A 26,947-nucleotide genomic window follows, 5' to 3' on the forward strand; every position below is an offset into this window, starting at 1 on the left:
ACACAAGTACTCCAATTACACTAACTGAACCTCCACAACTACGACATGCATATAGTAAATAAGTTCAACCTAACAGTTCACACTCGATAACAACAAAGCACGTATGACCATCACAACTTTCACCTCAATAAATATAGTCACATTACTGTGGTCTTTCACAATTCAATAACCACAAAAACACATCGTCATTCACTAATGACAAGAAACAAGATGAAGTGCAATGTCATATAGAGTGATGCATGTATGTTCTTAGGATACACACCTACTGTATTACAGTCCGAGACCCATAAGGGTCATATCTTTCCATGCATCAGATCGTTTGGCCCAACCCCTATTTCTCATGAATCTGCCACGAATCATGTGGTTTGTCCCCTATTTCTCATAAATCTGCCACAGTCGTATGGTCCATCCCCTATTTCTCATTATTTGCAACAAAGAATCATCATAACAATGTTATAGCACCAATGCAAATAAATATGTTCAAATGTTCAATGAGATGATAACATTCTTCACAACAATAAATCCAACACGAACAGTCTTGACACAAATATCAAGAGTGAGTCAATACAACATTCCAACCATTCATGGTACATCATTTATCACAATATCAACAAGATTCTTCTTTTATCCCACAACATCATGACTATAACGTATACGTCAATTAAAATACACAACTTATAGGAAATTCTTCACCAATTTTCATTACTTCTAATCACACATTGCATACAAGGTTCAATATACATAACAAAGGGTCAAAATGTCCATTTGCCTTAGTAATGAAAATAATCAATCTGGTATATGAGCTTTTCCTCTCCGATGGGTCTCCAATTCAACATAATCTATACAAATATGGAATCACAATAAAAATTCAAGACTAACAACAACCATATCAATGATTTTGAAAACCAAGGTCAAATTCACCCAAAAATCCATTCCCAAGTACTAGGATTAAATCTAAAATTTTGTATGAAATCATGTTACCCAATGATTTTGGAACTCATCAGTGAAAACCACATCAAAAATTGAGTTGAAATCAATCTTATATCACCATTTCCCTTAAAACTCAACTTCTTGAGGAACTCACAAAGTTGTAGTTCAAAATTAGCTATTTAATGATAAAATTTTGAAGTAAATAATGTGTAATAAAGATGGGGAGTTAAAATTCGTTACCCAATCGAAAATTCTTGAAAAAAAACCTTTTAAAAGCGCCTCCACTAAGCTCAAAAGATTAAAAAAAAATGGTGAAATGGAGATTAACCTCGATTTTGGAAAAACACATTTTTTAGGTCACAAATGTTCATCATGATCGCGACCCCTAGGCCACGCGATCGCAATGAGCTAATGCGATCAACTCATTTATTTTGACCACCGCGATCGCAATCAGGACCTACGTGATCATGATGGCTGAAAGTCTAACCCTACACGATTGTGTCTGACTGCATGTGATTGTGACACACAACAAATGATCCATATGCGATCGCGAGAAGGAGTCTCGTGATCTCGATGAACAAACTAGGATGCACCAAAACTCAGCAATTTAACAAAAAATAAGGCGTAACAAAATCTCCAAATGGACCCTTGGGATTCGTTCAAAATTTCATTCAAAAAAATTAAATATATTACCCTACTAAATTCGACATTCTGAACTGAATGGAACCATTGAAGCATGGATCTGAGATCTTCTTGATCAGAAACCCATGAAAGTACAATATACTAACTTTAACTCAAAAAATACCAAACTTCCCTCGGAAGCTCTAAAATTTAAACCAAGACCTTCCCTAGGCCCTAAAATCATCAATTGAATCCAATGGAATCGTTGGAAATCTAATCCGAGCGTCCAAATTGTGAATGTTGACCAAAGTCAACTCTTGACTTAATTTCACTTAAATTCCAACTCAGAGGCTCAATTCCACATAAAGACTCCAAAACTAAAAACGAAAACACTCGTCGACCAAATTTCGCAATTGAGAGTTGATGGAATTGACAAAATTCCATTTCGAGACTCGTAGCTCCAATTGTTACTAACAATCACTTTTAAAAACTTCAACTCCAAAACTCTAAAACTTTCAAAACTCACAACTTTTCAATAAACCTTCAAAATGGTCTTCATAAACAGATCAAATATGACTCTGGGCCATAATCAAGAGGGGTAAAACTATAATTTTTTTTAAATTTCCAAAAAATACCTTCAAGGTCATTAAATTATCCACCACTCAAAATCATGTTCCTCTCGAACATAAAGTAAAAGAAGGTACATGAAGCTTAAAAAAGTTGAGGATATCGGGCACGCATTTCTCACTCTGTCTCTAAGGCAACCTCTTCAATCAAACGATGTTTCTACTACACCTTTATAAAAAGCAATTTGTTGATGAGATGCCCGTTTAGATTCTTGATCGTTAGGTTCGCAAGTTGAGGACCAAGGAGGTTGCATCAGTCAAGGTCTTATGGAGAAATCAATTTATTGAGGAATCTACTTGGGAGGCCAATAAAGATATGAAGAAGATATACCCACATCTCTTTCTTTCTGGAGAAATTCCAAACCAAGGTATTAACACTTTGTAAAGTACTCTTTAAGTTGATGTGCTGAGTTTTGTTAATTGCATGTTGTGTGCTTGAGTTGGGGTGGTTAGATGCTTTCCACCCCTGTTCTACTTAGTGTGATCTTATTTGAGGACGAATGTTTCCAAGGGAGAGATATTGTATCACCTCGAACTTCCATCAGTTTTTTATTTTGGGTCAACTTCAGACCACCATATCTTTTAGCACATAAATAGTTAGGTGGTCCATGAGGTATCAAATCAAAGGTCTTTGATTTCTCTTTTCATCGCCACCAAGTTTGATAAATTTTGAGCTCCTAGTAAAAAGTTATGGCTGTTTGAGTGAAGCCTCTCTAGTTAAGATTTTTTCATCCGTTTGAGAAAGGGGTATTTTTGTCATTTCCTTATCCCCACTAGGCCTAAAACGTTTTTCTCACCCAAATAAGGGTCTAATCTGATTTAGTATAGTTTGAGAGAAGGGTTTCAAGAAGAGGAAAAGAGGGTTTTCAAGCGTTCATTTAAGGGTTGAGAAATTTCGCCAAGAACAAGTGTTCTTTCAAGGTATGTAAGCTTCTCATAGTATTGGACTTATTCGTCCTCAAGCCAAACATGTAATTCTTCCATTAATTCGTCCATGATATAGTTTATAATGAGATTCTTGAGTAGTTCTTGAGTTTTACCCCATTTTTTAACAATGGAGGTTTTGAGTTCTTGAGGTGAAGGTATTGACAATGAGTGGTGTTTCTTGATAAAGTTTGGGTGGAATTTCGATGATTTTGTGTGGGGTTTGTAAACCAAAAAGAGTTTAGAAGAAATCACTCGATTCTAGATGAATTAGGACCAAAAAAATTGAAGAAAAAATTGTTAGTTTTCTGGGCACAGGTGTGGGACGGCGCGCCACCACCGTGCTAGGACTACTGGTCAGTAGTTTGGGGACTGATGCGGCGCGCCAACAGTGCACCCCAAACATTGTCCAGTAGTTTTGTGGTTGGTGCCCCGCGCCACTCAGTGCGCCAGGGTTGCCAGGTTCTTTTCTGTCATTCATTCCATATGTGTTCTTTCAAATCGTGTCTACGTTCTCTTCTTAGTATGAACTCTTAAAGTCTTCATTAATCTTTGAGAGATCCTACATGTCATAATCACATGTCTTAATTCACATTTCAAATTAAACTAAAGTTAAGAGGAAAGTCCAAGAGGTTTTTTGAGAACTCTTTTGCAATTAACTATAGTTTTCAACTAAATCTTGAGTAAATGAGTATGAGAATGAGAAGAGTTGTATTTCATCTTTCAAAATGAGTATAGGGGAACTAGGTATTCCTAAATGTAACACTTTACATTTTCGAAGAGAAAAACAACAATGTCTAAATGAGTTATGAGTTCAAAGATGTTTTCAGAGCATTACCTCTTTTTAGAGGATCTTTTGAGTAATTACCTCGAATTCAGAAAGAGTTATGTTTTACACATTTGAGCATGAGTTATATATTATTGGGAGTAGTATTGAGCATTGATATGGGGATGAGTTCAGACAACTCAAAATCCTCATAAACCATGTATGCCAACATGGGTAAATGATTAAACTTTTAGATGATTCCTTATTGCTTTTAAGCATAGCTTAGTGGATCAACTTAGTTGAGGTGTTCTATACCCCGACAAGGTATATGACAGTTTTAGCAGCGTGGGCGAGACATTGTATCATCACATAGCTCATAGTGATGGTTATCGATTAAAGAATCTCTCAAATAAAAGTAAAAAGTATATTATTATATTTTATACATCATTGAGTTGATAACTACTGTTTTAAAAACTTTAAATATTGCATCTCTTATTGATTGCTTTTGAAATTTTTTATCATGATAGAGGCCCAACCAACAAAAGGTGTGTGAGGCTCCATTAACTTTTTGACATGTGGATAAGTAGGCCATTTATCTACTTTAAAGCAAAAATGCTACCATTAACAAGAGAGAGAAAATATATTTACATAATAAATTGAGTTGAACAAATACAAAAAAATGCAAGAGAAATAATACGTGCATTTGCTGCTTTTCTTCTTTTTTAATTATTCAACAAGGAAGCGACACACTGTAAGTTTTAAAACATCTTGTTTTAAAGTTTATGTTCAATTTATTTTTGTATAATGTATCTTTTGCATTTTTGTAGGGATTGTGGTTTGTTTGTGGCCGCCTTTGCTGAATTCCTTAGCGATGAAATTCCAATCCAATCCAATAATTTCCGTTCTGATTATCTCCGGTCAAGATACGCAGCATTGCTATGGAATTACGGCAATGAAAAGGCTTAAGCTAGATACGTTAGTGATAATGACGATCCATCAAAGCCTAGGGGTCATTTCACACCACCAAACCATGATGCGTTGGTTAAGTAGTTTTTGTGCATCAATGGATACACAATGTTTTGTTTGTTTTTACTGCTTTCAAGATATATTAACTTAAGTGTTGAAGGGTTCCTCTTAAAACTTGTTTTGTCTGACTTTTTAATATCAATATATTTTATTCATTTAATCTCGAAATGTATATTTGTCTAAATTTACAAATTCTAATAATCAAACATTATTATTAAATCATCATCAATATAAAATGCACATAAATTTGAGCAAACTTTTTTTCCTAACAACATCAATTCAATTTACTGTATCAAAAACATTTAAAAGGACAACACACTAAACAGTATATTACGTTTATAATCTAAAACTTATTGAATTGAAAATTATAAATCTTAAACATCAATGTATTCTAAAAAAAGTCTATTAAAAAGTCTAACACAATATTTTGATAATGTATATACAACAATAGTTATAATCAATATGATACATGATTTAATAATATATTTGATACATGCTTTCTTATTTATTGTGACAAATACATTGTTGAGAATTTATGTATCATATGATTTCTCTGATACAATAGCTTATTTAATCTAGATAGGTTATTTATGATTTAATGAATTTGATACATTAGATATTATGTAAATGATACAGTACACATAGTATATTTTACACATAATGTATATGATACAAATGCACCTAAATATTTGTATATCGGAGATAACATTTACACACAAATCATAACAATTTATTGAATTGAACAACAAAAGTAATAAACAAACGTAATAACATCCAACACAGAAATCATAACAAATTCTTAAATGGATCCGCAAAACTCATAAATATTGAATCAAAATAACCAAAAATAAACAGTAACATTTATTCATGATAAATATAAAAGTGATAATCCATTAAGTCAAAAATTATTCAACAAAAACATAAATGTCTTATAAAAATAACGATTTCACTTTTCTTTTGGGAAGAAAGTACAAGTTCTTTTGTTGTGTCCTTCTTGACCACAGCGTCCACAACAGTTTATCTTTACTATTATCTTTTCATCTGCATTTTTTTTTCTTCTTTTCCTTGGTCGTCCAGCCAATCTTTTATATCTAGGTGGCCACACAGTTTCATCTACAACATTGCTAGGAACCGACCAATCTTCCTTATCTAGCATTGGAACCATTGGAACCATTGGAACCTCATAAGTTTTTGCTAATGTATCAGGCTTGTAGTAATCAGAGCAATAAGGATACATATTTGTGACATTCTTGTCCTTTAAAATAGCAATTGCATGTGCGCAAGGTATCTCATCTAGTTGAAATCTGCCACAAGTACATTCTTTCCTCTCAAGACAAACAATGTATCTTCTTCCAGCTTCATAAATCGAGAAAATAAATTCAAATGATGGAACAACCTGCAGACATTAAAAAGTAATTGATAAATTTATTTCAAGTAATGCTGATCAAAATAGCCGAATGATATACCAAATTTGATACAAAATATAAAATTATGTATCCTGATACATACCTTCATCTTCGAACATTTAGATGCGTTTATAATCAATATCTCCTCAAATTTTCTCCCCAATATATCTTTTGTATAAGAGGCTATTTCTCTATTTTTTTCAATGCCAAGAACCAAATAGAATTCTAACCTCTTCTAAGAATTCTAATATAGACAACTGACGCGCCTCAACAAGACAACCATTGATACATTCCGCTATGTTCGAAGTCATCATTCTACCTCTATTTACTGTTGAATGAACTCTCGACCACTTCTCATACCCAGCATCCTCAAGGTACTGTGGTCAACTTTATCCACCTTAGCCATTAATGTATCGAAATCCTCTTTTCTATATGCCTTGGCCATAGAGTAGAATAGATCACTTATAGTGTTTCTGCTCCTTTTGAAGTTTCCATAGACATTCTTCCAAAGATGCCATATGCATGCATAGTGAGGTATAGTTGGGAACACAATTCTTACACTCTTCATAATATTCTCATTTCTATCAGAAACAACACACATTTTTTCACGCTCGCCAAATGCATTTTTGAATTGTTCGAAGAACCATGTCCACGAACAGTCATTTTCAGTGTCTACAACCCCATATGCCAATGGCAATATGCAACCTAATTAAAGATCAACATGCATGATTTCATTTGATACATAACATTCCATTTGATACATAACATTTACAATATAGATACATATTAAACAAGATCACAATTACAAAAAATACATACTTGCCCCCATCAAGTGTGCTTGCTGATAAAAATGTACCTTTGTAAGCTCCACCAAGATGTGCTCCATCGACAACAACTACCGGTCTGCAGTAATCGAACCCCCTCATCAATGGTCTTAAGGCTATGAACATATACATGAATTCATCTTCCACTGACTTGTGCATCCTTATATAAGAATTTGGATACACATTATTTAACATGTATAGGTATCTCGGAAACTTCTTATATCCATCTGATGGTTTACCCCTTAACATTTCTAGTGCACGTTCTTTAGCACGCCATGTTTGCTGGTAAGATATTTGAACCCCATAGAATTCTCTAATATCATCAATTATATATTTTGGAGTATGAATTCATTTATGATTGACCAATTTAGGAACAGTCACACTACTAACAAACCCAATTGTTGCTTGGACTTTGGTTAGTATCCTATCCCGCACTGGACATGTATGTTCACTATTAAAGTATCTTACTTTGAAAACATCAGAATTTTTCCAGCATGAAGCCTTCATAGTCCAACCACATTCAATCGAAAAGCACGCCAACACATAGCTGTACAATGTTGCACATCATATTAATACATATAGCAGTTACATTTTATATGACATTAATGTATCAACAATATTAACTACCATAACGCATAATATCACCATACATTTAAATTTCTAATTTGTTTCATACATTTCGCATAAATCAAAGTTACAAAATGTATCGGATACATTATAGACGCAACTCAATTGTGTGTGCTTCTTGGATGTATCATCTAATCAACAAAAAAATTACAACAAAGCAAAAGCACTATCATACAGTTTCTAAGAATAATACTGTTTCAAACACATTAGAAATTTAAATGTATCATCCGATGTAGATCTTAAAATTAAAAACATTAATTCAAAATTAAGATAAAAAAAAACTCATACCTTTGTCTATCAGATCTTTTTACTTTGCAATTGAAGTTTTTCTTTATTTTATATTTGGCCATCACATCTATCAATGTTGCTTTATCCTTATACAATTGACCTGTCTTCACATCTATACTGTTTGAATCAATTATGTAATTTGTAACTTCTAATTCTGGAATATAATATGAATCACAAATTCTTGATTCAACCACTGCAAGAGCTTCTGTATCCCTTGTTGTACCTTCGATACATATAATCTCTCCGCATGTTCCATCAAAGCTATGTATCTCACCGCCAATTTTATCTGTTGTATCAATATATAATGGATACATTGCAAAACCAGGCTCACTTTTTTTCACTTCTAAATATAGTCTAACACCCATGTCGTTCTTAATTTTCATCGGACATGAATTACCTTCTACGATGTATCGAATTTCAATATTTTTTCTTACCTCATCGATCTCTAACTCGGCTATAATGGCTGCCTTGAGATTCATAAATGAAATTGATTGTCCAACAACAATTTCATCACTTTTGTATCCTTCATAATTAATTTCGCTAGCCCAAATTCCTGAATGCCTCAACAAAATAGATATATTTATCTTGTATCAAGTTTCTTTTTGAAATTATGAATTGTTTAACATCAATGGCTTTTCAAAAATCATCTTCAATGGAGAAGAATATTTTGAATTTTGAAATTGTTGATTCTGATTCCTATTAGGATATGGAATGATTATGATTAGGATCAGTATGGCGTAAATCTAGGATATTAATATAACTAAATTTATTTGTACGTTTTTTTTCCCTTTTTTAGTGCAACAACAATTTGTTTTTAATGTATCCTTTATAATGTATCTTGGTGGATGCAATGTATCCGGCTGCATCCATTTACAAGGGATTTTTGTAATATAGATATTATTAGGGATATGATGTAATTTACATATTAGACTATGGGATTCCTTTAATTTTTACTTATAACTTCAAAGTTAAATGACCCACTTATCCATGTGTCAAAAAGTGAATAGAGCCTCACCCACCTTTTGTTGGTTGTGCCTCTATCATATTAAAATTTTTCATTGCTTTCATATTGAGTTGGGTTGAGGTGAGTATTTCTTCCAGCCTTGTCAGTCCAATCAACTATTGCTTTCAGTTTCCCCTTACATGCTCGTATATTCAATGTACTAACGTCATTTGACCTACATCTTTTTATGATGCAAATACAGGTGTTTAGGGTCATCAACAAACGCTTCGTTGATACCATTTGCATTCCAGTTAGCTTTGGTGAGCCTCCTTGCTATCCAAGGGTTCCACATTTATATTTCAGTTTTGTTAACATGTCATGGGTCTTGTCCCGATATCTCTCGTAGTATTTAGAGGCTTCATAGACATTAGTAGTTGATGAGTCTTTCACTATTTTCTTTGTGATGTTTCGAGACTTGGAGTCAAATCGTGTATGTTTAACTAAGCATTTCCAGACATGTTTGAGTTGAGTTATTGTTGACACATTATGAGTTAATTTTGGTAATTGGGATCCCCATTTTATTTGAGTAAGTCTTCCGCTTAGAAGTCAGCCAGGCCAAGCATTCGCCTAAGGACCATCGATGGTTCTCGAGTGTCGGCCACGTCCAGGATGTAGGTTTGAGGCGTGACAAAAATTATTAGTTTGAATTCCATTGACAAGGACAACAATGTTGGAAGTGCTAATACAATTCATAATACAATTAGTAACTTAAGGAGGAAATTTATAGTGGAGAAAGATTCGATATACAAATGACCATTCAAGTCGATCAAAAGCTTTCTCAAGATAAATTTTTAATATAAGACGCCCTTCCTACTCTTGGTCCGTTTGAGATAAGATATAAGTCCTTGAATTAGGATGACATTATCACAAGCCCTATGTCATTTGAGGAAACTAGTTTGGTAAGGGACTTAAGATTGACCAAGTTCCTTTTTTTTTTGATGATTTGCCTTTAGAGATAAAATATGAGAATGTATTTAAATCAACATAAATATATTATATCGATATTTAATTTATTTTTTATTCATATATGTATAATATCAATTAAAATTTTGAATATGTATATCTAATTTAATAATAATAAAAATTTCATTAAATTTTTATAATAAATATGTAAAATAATTTCTTTATAAAATAATCTTAATATTAAAAATTATATTAACGGTTATCATTTTTCATAATTTGATCCTCAAAAATTATTTTTTTTAAAACTAGTGAAACACAATATGCTTATAAAAACAAGTTTTTGATGAGCTAGTGGATATGGTGAAGGGGGATGTTCATCAGTCAAAATCCAGCTATGGCAAATCACAATTGACCCACCAAAATATCGCTGAGTTTTAAATTTTTGCTATGTGGGGAGCTGTTACCCAGAAAAAATAATGCTCAAAGCTATACAGATTGTGGGTTCATCTTCTGGGTTTGTTTCCTATAGATTCAGAAAGCCTCAACCCAATTCTGCCTTCTCCTTAATTTCAAGAAAATCCATTATCACAACATCTGAAACTTTGTTATTGCCGGCTTCTCAACTACATAGTCACAAGTCCTGTTCTAGAGATTTTCGAATGTCTTCTACTCATTCAAAGTCATCCTCTTCTTCATCTCTAGCAATCCAGTCAACTGTAAGTTGTTGTTGTTACAACTGTGCTCTTCTTTTGATAGTTTTTTGATTTACTGAAATTGTTGACTCTAAAGTGTTTGCTTGTGTGATTTCTGGTCCCATTTTGCTTGACTGATTGTTCTTTATATGTGGAGTTGCATTTTGGAATGGGATTATATTACTTGAAATAAAACAATTTGTTTGGGTAGGTATGAATCAATTAGCTCTTTCAACTCTAACACAAATAACATAGGTGCGTTAGTGGGTGAAGAAGATAGTTTAATTCATAGGACAATTATAAAGCCACCTATCTAGACTTTGATCTTGATGATGCCCTCTGGGATTGGAAATCCCACCCCATCAGCTTTTACTTGATGGGTTTCTCTTTTTTGGCTAGCTAGCTCAATCTTGTTTACTTTTAGTTTCTCCACATTGTTGCTTAATAATTGTTAAATTAGGTCTTAGGCCTGACTCACACCCCTAGCTCAAAGGGAGAAAGATTGTCCAAGCCTTATAAGGAGTCCTCCCATCTCATTAACCACCAATGTGAGACTTTTGTCATTCCACCTCACGCCCACGCCCAGTGCTTAGCATTTGGTGCGTGGGCAATTTTGATTTTGGGGGCCCCAACATTGGGTGAGATGGTCCTACTCTGATACCATGTTAAATTAGGTTTTAGGCCTAACTCACCCCCAAAAGCTAACTCAAAGGGAGGAAGATTGCCCAAGCCTTATAAGGAGTCCACCCATCTTATTAACCACCAATGTGAGACTTTTGTCATTCTTTAACAATAATCAAGTGCCTACTTTGATTTGTTGCTCAAACATTACCAAATGTAAGCCGGATATCAAATCTTCAATCTATATCTGCTTTATCTTCTGCTCCCTTCGAGCAAAACTAGACATCCTAAGTCCAGATAGCCATATACTCTGCTGTAAAAAGCCTTTGAAAACATTGATGCAAACAACCATGTAATCTGTCCTTCAATTTTTGTCTCTTGGAAGTAGTAAGCATCACCTTTCCACCCATGTATTAATTTTTATATGATACACCTCTTGCTTGCCTGATTCAGGCCCCTCACATTCCGTGATACTATGGTGACATTCATTGGTCACATGTTATATTGTAACCCCCCCTGCTTCTTGTGCCATTGCTTCCACACTCATGGCTCTTCAGTTCTTGGGATCCCTTTACTGCCAGAGTCATTTCCATGCACTTCTCTTCCTTATTCACTTCTTTTGCCTCATGCTATCTATCTTTATAAATAGTATCGTTGCTTCCTCTTTGCACCCCTTGATATCTATACCGAACTCTTTGGAGAATTTGATGATGTTCTGATGTATCCATGTAGGGATATCAAAGTCTGGATTTTCTCTTCCCCCCTGGGCTATGTTGGTTTAAAGGTATTGCATCTTCAATTGTTGTCAAGCTGGAATTGTTTTCTTCACTTCTCAGCATAGCAGATTCTTGCATGCCACTATCTTCTCAAGGTTGAGGGATTTCAGAAATTTCTGGATTCTTTACCATCGCTTCCTCTTCTTCACTCTTTTCATGAGTTGGAATATTGGCTTCAAGTTTGACTGATAGTGAGTCAATTAAATGAGAGGAAACTTTTCCTTCTAATCATGGCCTGTTTCTCTTGATTGGGGTGGAAAGTAGGACCTCAGCCACGCATGCCTTGTCACGTGCTGGGACAGCTGGCCAGTTCAAAATTTCAGGGTCATAGGAGGAACCCACGTGCCCTGCCACCTCTGTAAAGCCTAAAAGGCTTTCATCTTCTAGTCCACCAGTTCCTTCATCAGACCTCTGGATCTTTGGATGTTCTTTGCTGCCTGCACCGTAAACCAACCTTGTCGGCGTCACAACCCAGATTGGGACTTTGAAGGTTAAATGTTCATGTACCTGCTCCACCAAGTTCGGAACAGAGTCGCTGTCTCCTCTCACCTTCATCCTTGCCCATTTGAGGCGGTTTGTAACTCTGTTTCTTCTTCAGTTCTAATCCAGCCTCCGCATAAGTTTCCTATCTCATGGAAAATTTTCTGGGACCAAAGTTGGAGGGGCAAGCCTACTACTCTGATCCAGACCTGGTTCGGCCTATCATGGATGAAAGTCGATGTCAGTGACCACCATTGTAGGTTGAACTTGTCGGATTTCCAGAACCACTTCCCTCTTACAATGTGGTCTGCAGCTGGTTCGTTGGGAAACTCAAAGTGGAAACGGTTGCGCCCCAAATCGTAGATGTTGATTCCATGCTTGTGCTTCCAAGTGCTTGCCACCCACCGTCAAATCTCTGATAGAGAGGCATATGGAATCTCCTCTGGGAGACATCCAACCATGCTTTTTGCTAGTAGTTCATTTTGATTTGTTTTTGTCGCATCTGTAATAACGATCGATTTCCCTTTTTGTTGAATCTTTGTAGCATTTATTCTCTTGTCGACCATTTATTGTTTCTGACAGTGTGGATATAAGAGACCCTCTTCTATTTTCCTGTGCCACATCTTAACTTCCTTCTGGGCCTTAGCATTTATGAATTAGTTATTTTGGTAGCTATGTCTATCCATCCTGTGTTTTAGCGACTACTCGGGGATGATGATGACAACTCTTCTCTTACCCTGCATATTTAAAATGCTAACGTATCGACCATATTTGTTATAATTCCTCGAGCAGAAGAACTCTGTGAACAAGTCCCGAAACTTCCATCTATGGAGTAAATTCCCCTATGCTCCTTTAAGAGCGAATGCTAGCCACTCCATCGTCTTCTAGATAATACTCATCGTGGTCATCATGTTACGACCTCATTCTACCCAGTCTTACCATGTTTCAGCCCTAGAAGCTACTCTGATAATATTGTAAGATTTGAATCCTACAGCAAAATAAATGGTATTGTCCCCCATGGCTGTAACAAAAAAAGAAAGGTTGGAAAGGAGTGGGGTTGAGGGAGGTTCTAGCAATGCAAGATCGCCAGAAAAGGGATTTTAGGGGCCCAGGAGGGACCTGTAAAAGTTTACCTTGGGTAATGTGCCTGGGAGCATTTCGACTGGAAGTGATTTAATCTATTTAATGATCCCTTTTATTGTCAATATGTCATTAGAAAATATTATAAAGCAACAAGCTTACATTTTCCCAAAAAGTCCTGCAAAAACTTTGATGTAAATATACTATCTGATGAAAAATACCTTGTCACATCCTAACATCAACCTAGCGGTCAAAACATGCATACTTGTCCAAAATGGAAGGCAATATGCAATCAGAAATAAATGGAAGTGGCTTCTTATTGCGCATAGCATTCTTCTAAATGCTAGCATGCCTATGATTCTAGGTATCTGATATATAATTGGCTGTCCAAGTTGAAATAACCAAGATCTGTTATGAACTGAGGCATTCAGCTGGAGTTTCTCTCTCCTCTTCTCTTCAGCCTCATCTTGTGTTTCTCTTCCTATAAACATTTTTTGCATGTCAGTTGTGAAGAATAATGAACCTTGAGCTTGTCAACCCAAAAGGTTAGCTTACATGTGAGGATTTCCCAACATCATATAAGGACATGAAAACTCATTTCTTCAATCAACATGGACACTCTAACACCCCACCCTGCACGTCTGAGGGCTGGACATTTGAAGTATGACTAAAATAACATGGGGGTCCAACATTATGTAAACCAAGTATAGGAATGAGTCAGATGCTAATACCATTTGAAGGAAAATGAACTTTGGGCATAACTCAACTCCAAAAGCTAGTTCATGAGGTGAGACTTGCCCAACATCATGTAAGGTTTTAACAACCCCTCTCTCAACTAATATGAGTTACTCTTTAACACTAGCCAATTTTTTAAAAATTTACCTATATGTTATTTAAATAGATCTGAGAGCATTTTGTGTTTCATAAATTGTTCAAGTTCCTTTATCTTTTCCTTGATCAATTTCAGTTCAAAGACTCTGCAGGGAAACATTCGCAAGATCAACTTCTGCCAGTTTTGTGGGGGCCCAAATAAGCATGAGATACCTGATGGTGAAGAAAAGGTGAGAGCTATCTGCACTCGTTGTGGGAAGATTACCTATGAGAATCCAAAAATGGTAAGATGTTCATTAAGCTTCACTGTCTGAATTTCCACTTGTATTTTCAAATCAAATGCAAACTAATCATTGTATTACTTCTTGCAATCGTAATGATCACATTATTTTTCCTTTGTCTTTTCATTGCCTACATGTTTGGTGGTTAAATTTCAGTATTGATGGTTAAATCTGGGAATATTTATTTTTGTTTAGAACCAGTTTATAATCACCCAGCCAAATCAATTTGGTGACCATGCTTCAATTATAAAGTCTACGGTTTGAATTTGTTTATTATTTTATTTTTGGTTTCAATATGAGGGACAGTTTCAAATATGTATACACCTAATCATATCCAAAGGTGTAGTATAGTGGTCATTGAGGTGAGTGCAAATCTTAGAGATCAGGGTTCAAATCCCCGTTGAGACAAGAAAAACACTAGATTATTTCTTCTCTATCCGCCTAAGATTTGGAAGTGTGCCACATAATCTACTATGCTTCTTTTCATGTTGTTCCACTAGTAGACCTCTTTAAGGTCATGGCTTGTCTTCGTGGAACCAGGATGAATAGAATACCATGGGCAAGGTGCTTCACTCATAATATTCTCTTGAAGCCTTTCATATTGGGAACACATAAGTTACCTTCTTAAAAAAAAAAAAATATTGGGAACACATAATCTATCTTGGCACCTTAAGGTGCCATCTCTTGCGAGCTCAAATCCCGTGACTCTATGTTGGCGGAACCCCTCTTTCTACTGAAGTAACAAGGGGTCATCACACTTCTTCTCTTTCACTGTTGCCGTTAAGAATGACTTTGCAGTATACTGGACAACTACTTCACCATCTTCAGAGTCCATGAGTCGGACTCCTAAGCTTGCTAATCTGTTAATGTCTTTGACTGCCTGTTTCCTTTCTGCTGGCAAATGTGCTAGACTCCCCATATACAGTTGGCTATAGGTGATTTGATAAATTTGATTGGCAATAATTTGTTTGTTTATTCATAGTCTCCCCCTACTTTTGCTCTCATGAATCTAAGATTGTAATTACCTTTTGGTGTTGAGTCTTCTTGTATATATTCAAATGGTTGCCTCTTCAAAAAAAGAAGAGGTTTTGCCCTTACATACCTTGATTCCAATCATTAGTGTATTACCATGATCAATTACTCCTTTGCAGCTTCAATCTAGCAGAATGATGATACTAACACTAATATAAGCAGCAAAACAAGAAACTCGGCCAGTTACACAGTTTGACAAACATTTGACAAGCGACAAGCTCACAAAGTTCTCAATTTATGACATTCTTCATACTTAAGCTTTCTTGTCAAAATCAACAGCTCAACCGCCTGCTACGAGACCTTCGAATCTCCCTCCAACCATATAACAACCAAAACAACCCTGCACACATATCAATTACTACAAATTACTTTATTGAAAAGGGAAAAACTTGGGCTCACGGCTTTTGATCACCATCCCGTGAGTCAAGCTTGTAAACTATACTTTAAAGGCCATTAGAATCTCTTATATGTTGGTAGAAGAATATTCATACCTCACTTTGAAGAAATCCAAGTTCCTTATACTTGAGTTCACCAAAGAACATACTGAACCTTCGAGAAAACAACACGGGTAAGGATAATTCATGAGCTAGGATGAAGAATTTCACTTGATTCCTTGGAAAATTCACTTAACTTGAACTTAGGTGGTGTGGAGGACAAAATCTCTTTAGAGACAGTCAAAAATGTGAAAGAACAAATGCCAAATGAAATCCCTCAGCCCCAATTTATTAAACAAGAGTTTTGGGCTTTTGGCTGCCATGTGTCCCACATGCAATTTGCGCAGGTCCGTAGTAAAACATGCATAACTTTTTGTAATGAAGTCAGGTTGACGAGCGGTTTGTTTCGTGGGAAACTAGATTCAAACACCTCTAATTTGATATAATGATCATTACATAAATCCTCATTGTAGATATACTCTTTCAAAGTTGACCTTTTCGCAGCACGTAAATGATAAACCATTTGTAGTCGCGTTTGGCTTAACTTAAAACATTAAATCTCTTATGAATCTGTAACCTTGCAACACTACAATATACTGACCCTTAACTTATATACTCATTCTTGACCTTATAATCCCGTGGTTGGACCAATTCGTCGATGTTAGACTAGTCGTACTTGAACTTAAAGGCACAGGGTATAACAGTTAACCCTGAGTATGTACTAGTGGGAGATAGTAGGTATCTGGTGGAATAGTTGAGGTGCGTGCAAATTGGACTGTACCATCATTATAAACAGATAATATACCTAACTGCACCTAGTAATCAATATAGAACGTATGGCAAGATGCTGCAGTGCAGCACAAGTTTTTGCTTGGTCTTTGTAATTCTGATGTTAAAGAGACTATCCAGACCCTGTATTGTTTTATTTTGTATTTTGGATTAATAGTTTGGGAGCTTGCTAAACTTCAGGTCGTTTTTTCATGGGGAAACAGTTATGGTTATTTTACCCATTTGAGCTGCACACCTCCAGGAGGGATGCTCAAGCCGCTCTCTGAGAGCAGCCCTCCACGGAAATCTTAGTGATTCTAGTTGTTCACTAATATGAACCTCATGGAGTATAGTTGTTCTAGTTGTAAACTTTGGGGTCATAAGACCAAAATTACTCTTTCATAGTAGCCACATGAATTAACATTGTTCTTTCTTCCGTTGTTGGTATTATTATTCATTTGTGCAACACACATCAAGCCCGGAGCTTTCTTCTGCTTCTTACTAAGGGGGTAATATTTGTAACGGTTTGTTCTCAAATACAGGTTGTTGGTTGCCTTATTGAGCATGATAAGAAGATATTAATGTGCAGGCGGAAAATTCACCCATCATATGGACTTTGGTATGTGTCTGCCAACAGAGTTTAGTGAGAAGGGAGGACTTTCACTCAACCTCCTAAGGAAGTTCTCTATTAATTCCCAGCATTCAGAAATATAGAGAGTACTGAAGTAATTCGAATTCCAGTATAGTAAAGTTTATCTTCAAATAATGTTGTACTGGTAGGACGCTCCCAGCTGGCTATATGGAGATTGGTGAATCTGCTGCTGAGGGAGCAATTAGGGAAACCTGGGAAGAGGCAAATGCAGAAGTAGAGGTTCAATCACTTTTTGCTCAATTGGACATCCCTCTTATAGGCCAAGTTAGTATAAATTCTTGAAGATGGTATTCACCTACTATGAATTATGTCCGATATTGATGATAATTATTTTTTCCTCCTCTTTGCAGACATACATGATTTTTTTGGCAAAACTGAAAAATCCCCACTTTTCACCGGGTCCAGAATCATCAGAATGTCAGCTTTTTGAACTTGATGATATTCCTTATGATTCTTTAGCATTTTCATCAATGCTAGTAACCTTGAATCTGGTAAAATTTTATGCTACATGGTTAAATATTTAACTTTAGAGAACATATATGTATGTTCTGTGTATATATGTGTGTTCATTTGCTTGCTCGCTCTAAATTTAAATTATTTTATCTCTCTTATTTCATGTCATTGTAGTACATAGAAGATATTAAAGTTGGAAGACCGAAGTTTCATTATGGCGTCATTAACAAGAGGTATGTTGGTCACCCCATATTATAGTCTTCACTTAGTTCTAAGATCCTCTGCGAAGCTTTAGTAATTTGTTGTTATGTTGCTAAAACTCTTCAAAATGATTGCCTCACCCGTATCGACACAACATGGATGTGAGTGTGGGTGTGAGATCCACATAGGATTTGGTCAACTTACCTTGGGTACTTTGACTACATCTATGGGCGAGAAGTATAGATTAATTGGGTATTTGGTTTGTATTTTGGGTTTATGTCATATACATATAGTTATATATGGTATGAGCATGTTTTGCCATTATATCTTATTCTTATGAATAAAATATTACTCCCACTATCCCAATTTATGTGGAATCCTTTCCTTTTTAGTCGGTCCAAAAAGGAATATGACCTTTCTATAATTAGAAATAACTTAACTTCAAAATTTTCCTTTTACCCTGATGAAGTGATTTATAGTCAACAAATGTCTCAGGTTTGTTTTAGACCATATATTTCAAAAGTCTTTATTTTTTTCTTGAACTTTGTGCCAAGCCAAACGGTGCCACATAAATTGGGACGGAGGGAGTAGGTGCTTATAAAGAATCAAATTTTTATGAGTTTTAGTTCACTAGCTTTGATTAATTGAGATATATACTTGTATGTTATAATATACATTTATTGGCCATATCCTAACACCCATATCTGCACTCGTATACATACCCCCAAATCCTAAAATTTATGTGAAGGGGAATTTGACCTTGAGATCCGCACCTGTATTGTATTTCTGCACCGGAGTCCAAGCAACTTAGGTCTATTGTTCTAAGTATGCTAGATATGTCCTATTTAAACGTGTATGACAATAGTCATAGAACGGAGAGCACTTTCGATTTGAATAGTATTTATAGCTCAACCAATAAGATGAAATGTCATTTGTTTGAAGAAGTAACTAATAGGAGAAATCCCAAACTGTGAATGTTCTTTTTATTTGCTGTGCTGCATAGGTGCTGTATCTTTCTTTCTTATATTTGGTCACTAGAGTGTTGGCTAAAACCTGTCTGTATATTTCTCATTTTTCTGGAGAGGCCCCACTATCAGTCTCTGGTTATTAGCAAGCTGTGTATTGTAGGTATACTCGACCATCTTGTCTTTAAATATCCTTTGACTGGAAAAGAGAGAAGATCCTCTAATAGTAACTTGATTAACGTTAGTACTATGAGTATGCTTGCCCTTCAAATTTATTTCTCAATTTCTTGGCCTTCAAATTATTCTCACTTCATTGAGCTTCAGATTAAGTTCTCTGAAATTGCAATTTAATTTATCTGTTTGGCTTTCTTTGCAAGACTAGCCCCAACTCTATGGAGCCACATTTGGCCCCTCTTCCTATCCTAATCTTTGGTGAAGCTTAAATTAGTGTAGAGTAGTTAGCTGTCTCCGTCTATTAAAAACAGTGGCAAGTTCATGTTTCCATTTCTTTTTAGCTCCTTGGATTGGGATGACTTAAGCTGGTAAGGTACCCATTTGTTTCTTCTAACATTTATTAGAACTCTGGATGTGATGAACACCCAAGAGTACAACCCAGCTGTCAATGAGGTGGGAGAAAACCTTGGAGACCAGGGGTCAAATCCCAACAAAGACAAATAAGGCTAGTTCATTTCCCCTTGTCTTTCTAACCTTGGTTGACAGAGTTACTCGATACCTATGCTGGTGGGAGGACAAGTACTGGTGGAATAATTGAGGTGCACACAACTTAGCTCCGATACAACTATTATCCCCCCAAAAGGATTGGATTGACATGCATGCGCAGGCTGGCTCAAACACCACTATTATCCAAAAAAATAAGCAGATTGGATTGACATGCATTGCGTTGTATATAACCCCATCTCTCAGTGGAATAATATGTATCTGTCGGATATAGGGCAACACGTTTCGACCTTGGAGTAAATGTCTCAAACAATTTGACTTTCAAGTTGAGATACATGTTACTACTCCCCCATTATTCAGTTCTTTTTAAATACTCCCTCTGTCCAACAATACTTGTCCACTATTGACTTTGCACACTTCTTAAGGGATAATTTTACTACATCATCCTTTGAATATAATAAATACAAAATGACTATAATTAATGATAAGGGTAAATTAGGAACTAAGTGTAAAATTATCCATTGATTTCATAAAGTGGACAAGTATTGTTGAACATCCCAAAATAGTATAGTGGACAACTATTGTTGGACGGAGGGAGTATTAACTTATTTTCCCATTTCTGATGCTTGACTTAAAGGGTTGAGCTTTTGCTGAAAACTAGGATGCTTGAGAGCTAAAGCCTAAAATAGTTAGACCTGGAAAGGTGTATCTGGCTGTTGGTGCTTGAAAGTTGAAACTGCACTACACTATGGCTCTTGGCTTTTTTTCTGCCAAGAGCTTTTCTTTAAACTGTATTTCCTTATTCTTTTCCATTGCTTTTGTGTTTTCAGGCCTGGAACAAGCCCTTCTGAAATCCATGCTTACACACTGGATTTTCATATGCAATCCTGAGAAGCAGATACATTATTTTCAGGCACCAGAACGCGGTTGGTATGTTCATCAAGATAGAAAGAGCTCCGGCGTTTTCATCAAAGCTTTAGTTGTGTACTTGTGGTGATAGTTCCATTCTTTCTAATCAATCATCTAGTAGTAAAAGTCTTCCTGATTTTAGTTGTTCAAAATTGACTTATGATGGGTGCAGACTGAAGCTTAAAAGATGGGACACATCCACATTGAATTCATTATAAGATTTACATCAATTGTGGCAAGTGATACAAGAATTAATAATCAATGAAACACATAATATATCCAACCAAACAATGTTCACTTATCAAATAGTAGTACCAATTTAATCTGGATTCATATCAGGTGTGACAAGTCCTGAATTTTGGGCTGGATAATGACCAGAAATCCCAAATGAAAAATAATACAAAGTAACCTAATAAAAAATACAACTCCCCCTATCCTACTTTATATGACTTACTTTATTTTTAGTCGGTCTAAAAAAGAATAACACATTTCTATATTAAGTAACAATTTAACTTTAAAATGGTCATTTTACCCTTGATGAAATGAATTATGGTCGCACAAATATCAATTATTTATTTCAGACCCCAAATCTCAAAAGTTTTTCTTTCTTTAACTCCATATCGAGTCAAACTAACTCATAAAATGGGACGGAGGGAGTATATAATAAGAATAATAATAACTGTGATGAGGGAATAATTTAGCAAGTAGTCTTTTGATGATTTACGCCTGCCTAAATGAAGGTATAACTGGATTTCTCTTTTCACCATTAAAGAAGTGGACTCCACTTACTGGATTGCAACTGTACAAAGTATGCATATATATATTTTATAGAGATGCATACTGTAGTGGTGGAGCAAAAATAAGAATTTACTTTAACAAAATACAACAAAACTTGTCTTATGCTGCTCTGTTGTTCCTTCAAGTTAATTTGCTATCAATTTTTTCATATTTTTATAATATTCCCTCAAAATTCACTTGTTGTAATCCGAAAGGAGAAGAGGGGGTAGAAAACACAACTATTTCAGTGAACAAAACCAATTCGAATATTGAATCAAACAGCAAATTGAAAAACAAAATTTGACTAGTGATTTGATTTGATTTGATTTGGTTTGGTATTAAATAAAAAAAATCTGATTATACTTGGGTTGGTTTGGTTTTAACTAAAAAATGTTAGTCCGAGACCAAAACAATCCAATATTATATATATAAATTACTTTGATATAATTTATAAACATTTCTTATATTTCTCGTAGTTTTAATCTTTTAACATATTATTTCATGTTTGAAATTTTAGAATTTTTAATGGTCCAATAAAGATTATAATCCGTAGATATTCGTAACTCTAATAAATCTCGAATCAAAATCAAATCAGTACTAATGTTAATAAAAAATCAATTCAATACTAAGAATGACAATAATATTGAAGAGTTGTTCTTTAATTTTACATTGGTTTAGGTAATTAAAATAAATAACCTAATTCAGATTTAGTGAGGATCCAATGTGAGTATCGGATACTGGGTGAGAAATCAATAAAGAAAGTCATGTAATTACTACTTATCAGACTTATTTTTGCATGATTTAGTACTTTGAATTATGATCAGTTTTTATGACCTATTAATTTCCAATATTTGTTGTATGCAATTTCATTATTATTTTTTGTTATTTTTTTGTCATCACTAATCTCATATTTTGTGTTATTTTCTTTTAAAAGACCTTAGATGATTGTATTTTGGTAGGACTAAAGATATATTTAAAGTACAAGTTAATTATATGTTTGATACTTTGTCGGAGGGACCCGAAAAAAATCGAGGTTAAAAAATCCAAGTTTTATCAGTTTTATTTGGTTTATAGATTTTAAAATCCGATAATAATGATTTGATTTGGTATTTGAAAAACTCAACTCGATCATGTACACCCTTAATTCACCTGTTCATTTGTTATGAATGAGAAGGGGAGCTGAAATGAAGGATTTTTTACATGAATAATATATTTTATTTGATTAATTATGCTTTTAAGTGTTACTTTGTTTTTATTACCATATATGACATAATTTTAGCTTTAATAACCATTTGATATAAATTTGTACTAAAGTTTAGGAGAGAAGAATTAGAAAACAACATAATTGTACTCACAATATTCATAATAAAAATCACATTTATTTATTTTGCTTGCAATTAATTTTCGGCGTTTACAAAAATTTGTTGCGAACATACACATATATGAGTATATAACTCGTATAGTACTTTTCTCAATAATCATAATGTCCATATCAATATACATTCATATCATGAACATACATAAACTAATTTTTCAGAATATATGTTACCCTACATATACAGTACTTTTTAAATGAACTACATAAAAGTGAAAATGCTTAAAATACACAAATAAAATATCAATTTTTAAAATATAATTAAAAAATAATTTATTTAAGAAATTCACTTGATGATCATGCATATGGTAAATCTAAATAATAAAAACATATAAAGGAGGAAACTTCTAATAATTTATTTGTTAATACATACCGAACTGTATTAACAATAGTACAATTGGATTTTTTAAAAATATGCTCCTACATTATGTTTAGATCACCTAGTCTATTGGAATAGGCTACGCAAACAAAGCTTGAAAGGACTTGGAATCTTCAATGAAAACAATCTTCTTTTTAGTTCCTTCCAATTGCTCCTTCAACAATAATAGTTGATTTAAATTTTGACATTGTTCAACATCTATATCCTCCACCCAATCACAGAGACTTTTCCTTCTCGGAGTCAAATGATCTGAACTTTGAGGATCCACTAGAAACAACAACATCAGAATCAGAATCATGAAAATTTATCCCTGATGTTGATTGTTTCATGCAATCAATGTTCGGAAAATGCCTGTTGATAGCAGTGTTAACATCTCCGTAAGTATAAGTCTTTCCACTGGGTGAAAGAACAACAGAGGCAACTTGAGAACCAGTCAAGGATTCAAGTTCTTCATTTTTCTTGAAAAGTCCTTTCCTTCTTTTGGAGAATGTCACCATTCTAGAACTTTTCTTTGTAATTTTCTCGATCTCTATTTTCTTCTTTCCTGTGCCCGTTCTCCTTAATCTCCTCTATGTTTTTGTTCTTCTTTAAAAAGTAGATTTTTCTTTGAAATTTGGGATGCTTTTTAGGTTTGATGCCAGTGTTTATTTATAGGGAGAAAATCACATACCGTTTAAGTATAAACATTGGTAGTTACCTATTGAAAATTGGTACTTTCCTATTGAAATTGATAGTTACCTAAATTTTGTGTGTATAGATAGACTCTAATCCAATCTAATAGAAGGAAGGTTCACCAGTTTATTTTGTGAGGTTTGACTTATGAATTGTGATTATTTAGTAATTGGAATTTGGAAGTAAGAAAAATATACAAAAAGGATGTCGAATTATTTTATGTTAAAAAGATGATAAAATGATCAAAATGGTCCTTCATGGTCATTCCTTAATATACTTGATTGAAATGGTTCTTAATATATAATAAAAGTGCTCGTTTTGATTCTTAAAATATTTTACTTGATTGAAATGGTCTTTAATGTATAACAAAAATGTTCATTCTGGTCCTTCAAACCTAATATTTTTATTTTAAAAATTATTAGATTTAACTGTAGATCTCATGTCACTAACAAAATTCACCACTGTTATCTTATTTAATTTGTTAACTCTAAAGAAAAACTTTATGAAATCTAACATCATTGTCTTTACTTCTTTAATAAAATTTACAATTTTCTCTTACTTAAAAATCTAACATTCTCTTTTAAATTATCTTTTCTTAAGATTTCATGACTAAGTCTCTAGCTAAGGCAACATTGTACCTACTAATCGTTCCTTTTCGAGTACATGAACATGTGAAAGCATCGAGAGGATGACACTTTCAAAAACGTGATTAACCACCTCGTTACAGTTGGACAATCATCGAGTCAGCCACCTCGTTGCAGTTGAATAATCATTGAGTTTTCCACCTCATTACAATTTGACAATCATCGAGTCATCCACCTTGTTACAATGAACAATTGCGAGTCATCCACCTAATTACAATAGACATCATTGTATTTTCTTTTGTCAAGAGAGCCATTGCATAATTAGTTGCCCAGGAGGCCGTCATGGTACCAACATCAAAGACGTTTGAAGGGCATCCGTAAGACACGTAAAATACTAGAGAGTATTTGAAGTGCAACTTGCCAAAGTTATAATATCTATTCCACGTTGAAGTCTGAGGATGATGATGTTTGAAGGATATTTATAAGTCGCATCAATTCGGAGGTGAAAGATGTACACCTTTTCTATTCCACGTTGAAGTTGGAGGAGGAAAACATTGAAGGATATTTTAATAAGTCATATCGATTCAGAGGTGTCACGACCCAACCCACCAGGACGTGCGGGCACCTACTCTAACGCCTAAGTAGGAGAACTCTAGATTCCCAACCATTTTAAAAACATACGAAAGACTTAAGGAAACTAAGATGAAAACAAATTCATGGAGATTTTTATAAATTAAGAGTTTTAACAATTCAAAGTTAAGACTTGTAAAGTAATTAACACCCCAGGGATCTAGTCTAAACAGGTACAGGAGCTACTAAGAGTACAAAGTAAAAACATATTAATGAAAAGACACAGCTCCCACCATGTGGAAGGAAAATAGAAGCTGCTAGAGAATTGCCTTCGTCTTCACCTATGAAACAGATCCTGCAACCAGACTATGCCAAAAGGCATAGCAAGAGTAGTATCAGTACAACCACACGTACTGGTAGGCATCATCGGTCAACCCAAATACCCACCACATAATATGAGAAATCAACTAGCGAAACATGTAATAAAATTGTTCATTCATCCACCTTTATATTTTCCCTCCCCTTACCATTCCGGATATTATTATCATACTAGCATACTTGCCTATAGCCCCTTACTTCATTCCCATCTCCACTTAGCTTATAATCCCCACACCACGCCTATCGAGGCTTACTATCCATTTTAGAGTACTACCCTCTCACGAGGAAAATCCAACTATAAACACTATCACTAAACACCACCCAAACCTCAACAATAAATAAATCGGACCACATTCTAATCAATAAGAATAGCACCGAGACCCCCTTGTTTCCCCTTACCATGACACAATCTGATTTGGGACTCTACCATTCACAATTCATTACACAAACATATATCTCCAATTAACTTACAACATTGCAATTCACACATATGCCTATATATAACGTGCAACCCAGTTATCATGTCAAGATTCAATGCACCATTCCACATTCTCAATAATACATCCATATGTCAAGTCAATGGCCCTCTCATGGAACTCACACCCGAACTGTTAGTGTACCGGTACGTGGTACCCGATCCAAGTTAGTGTGCCAGACATGACACCCGATCCCATGTATGCACCGGAATGTGGCACCCGATCCAAGTTAGTGTGCCAGAACGTAGCACCCGATCCAATGCAAGTTAGTGTGTCGGTACGTGACGCCCGATCTAATGCATCACAACACAAGCACAATCACATTCACAACATACAATACTCACATCATATAGTCAATTACTCAAGTTCCTGGCATGCATTATTCATAATCAATTCATTACGTTCGTTAATACTGTGATACTTTGCTTATACGCATACATATCATACAACCACCAGTCAACGTACATCACAAAAAATAGGAAATCACAACCATTACCAAACCCTAGTTCACGAGATAGGGCTTTCTCCTATATTATACGTCTGATGTAACACTTAGGAATATACGCATAATCAACTATTTATTCTTATTGGTGCACGAAATCCTATGCATGAATCCTACTATCAAATTCCAACATACTACGCAGTGAATAATAGATTTATAACTACTTAATCAATAAAACCTAGCCTACCTGGCGCCAAGCAACTACACGGAATTTATAGCTCAAATTCTGGTTTTTTTGGATGGCAAGACGGTGAATTTTGCCAAGAATCCGCAAGTTATCGATCTCCTTACGCTAGAAATATCTTCATCCTTCTTTCCCAATACTAGAGTAGCTTTTGGAGGGTTTCTGGGGGTGATTTTCGTCTAATTTAGGTTTTTTGGGAAAAAAGAGAACATCAGATTTTGTGTTATTTACATTCTGTCTCTCCCATCCCCTC

At 34.8% G+C, this 26,947-nt stretch overlaps 2 protein-coding genes and 1 pseudogene across 5 annotated transcripts; 1 reads left to right on the forward strand and 2 right to left on the reverse strand.

Annotated features, from left to right (window-relative positions):
* Window positions 1–5,839: 5,839 nt before the first annotated feature.
* LOC125830111 (uncharacterized) lies at window positions 5,840–7,372 on the reverse strand (annotated as a pseudogene).
* Window positions 7,373–7,471: 99 nt separating this feature from the next.
* On the reverse strand, window positions 7,472–8,517 carry LOC125830067 (uncharacterized). The gene is made up of 2 exons (XM_049509290.1): window positions 8,039–8,517; window positions 7,472–7,670 (listed from the first exon to the last, which is right to left on the reverse strand). The coding sequence occupies exons 1-2, from the start codon at window positions 8,515–8,517 to the stop codon at window positions 7,472–7,474; spliced, it is 678 nt and encodes a 225-aa protein (XP_049365247.1).
* A 1,705-nt stretch (window positions 8,518–10,222) lies between these two features.
* Window positions 10,223–21,080, forward strand: LOC125830057 (nudix hydrolase 23, chloroplastic). 4 transcript variants are annotated; one of them, XM_049509277.1, is made up of 7 exons: window positions 10,223–10,660; window positions 14,577–14,708; window positions 17,482–17,558; window positions 17,720–17,855; window positions 17,942–18,082; window positions 18,219–18,277; window positions 20,719–21,080. In XM_049509277.1, exons 1-7 carry the CDS (start codon window positions 10,421–10,423, stop codon window positions 20,777–20,779), a joined length of 846 nt encoding a protein of 281 aa, XP_049365234.1. In that variant the 5' UTR covers window positions 10,223–10,420; the 3' UTR covers window positions 20,780–21,080. The 4 variants fall into 4 exon arrangements, with proteins under 4 accessions (XP_049365234.1, XP_049365233.1, XP_049365235.1 ...); XM_049509276.1 differs by having other exon boundaries at window positions 10,320–10,660; window positions 14,568–14,708; XM_049509278.1 differs by having other exon boundaries at window positions 10,320–10,660; window positions 14,568–14,654.
* Window positions 21,081–26,947: the final 5,867 nt, after the last annotated feature.

Source organism: Solanum verrucosum, unplaced genomic scaffold, assembly GCF_900185275.1.
Source record: "Solanum verrucosum unplaced genomic scaffold, falcon-dt-bn FXZP01000151.1, whole genome shotgun sequence".
Taxonomy (NCBI): Eukaryota; Viridiplantae; Streptophyta; class Magnoliopsida; order Solanales; family Solanaceae; genus Solanum; species Solanum verrucosum.

Coding starts and splice junctions, on each gene's coding strand:
- LOC125830057 (XM_049509276.1), top strand. CDS start 10,421: ATGCTCAAAGCTATACAGATTGTGGGTTCATCTTCTGGGTTTGTTTCC. Junction 14,709..17,481: donor CCTATGAGAATCCAAAAATG/GTAAGATGTTCA, acceptor TCTCAAATACAG/GTTGTTGGTTGCCTTATTGA. Junction 17,559..17,719: donor CACCCATCATATGGACTTTG/GTATGTGTCTGC, acceptor TTGTACTGGTAG/GACGCTCCCAGCTGGCTATA.
- LOC125830067 (XM_049509290.1), bottom strand. CDS start 8,517: ATGAATCTCAAGGCAGCCATTATAGCCGAGTTAGAGATCGATGAGGTA. Junction 7,671..8,038: donor AAAAGATCTGATAGACAAAG/GTATGAGTTTTT, acceptor AACATTGTACAG/CTATGTGTTGGCGTGCTTTT.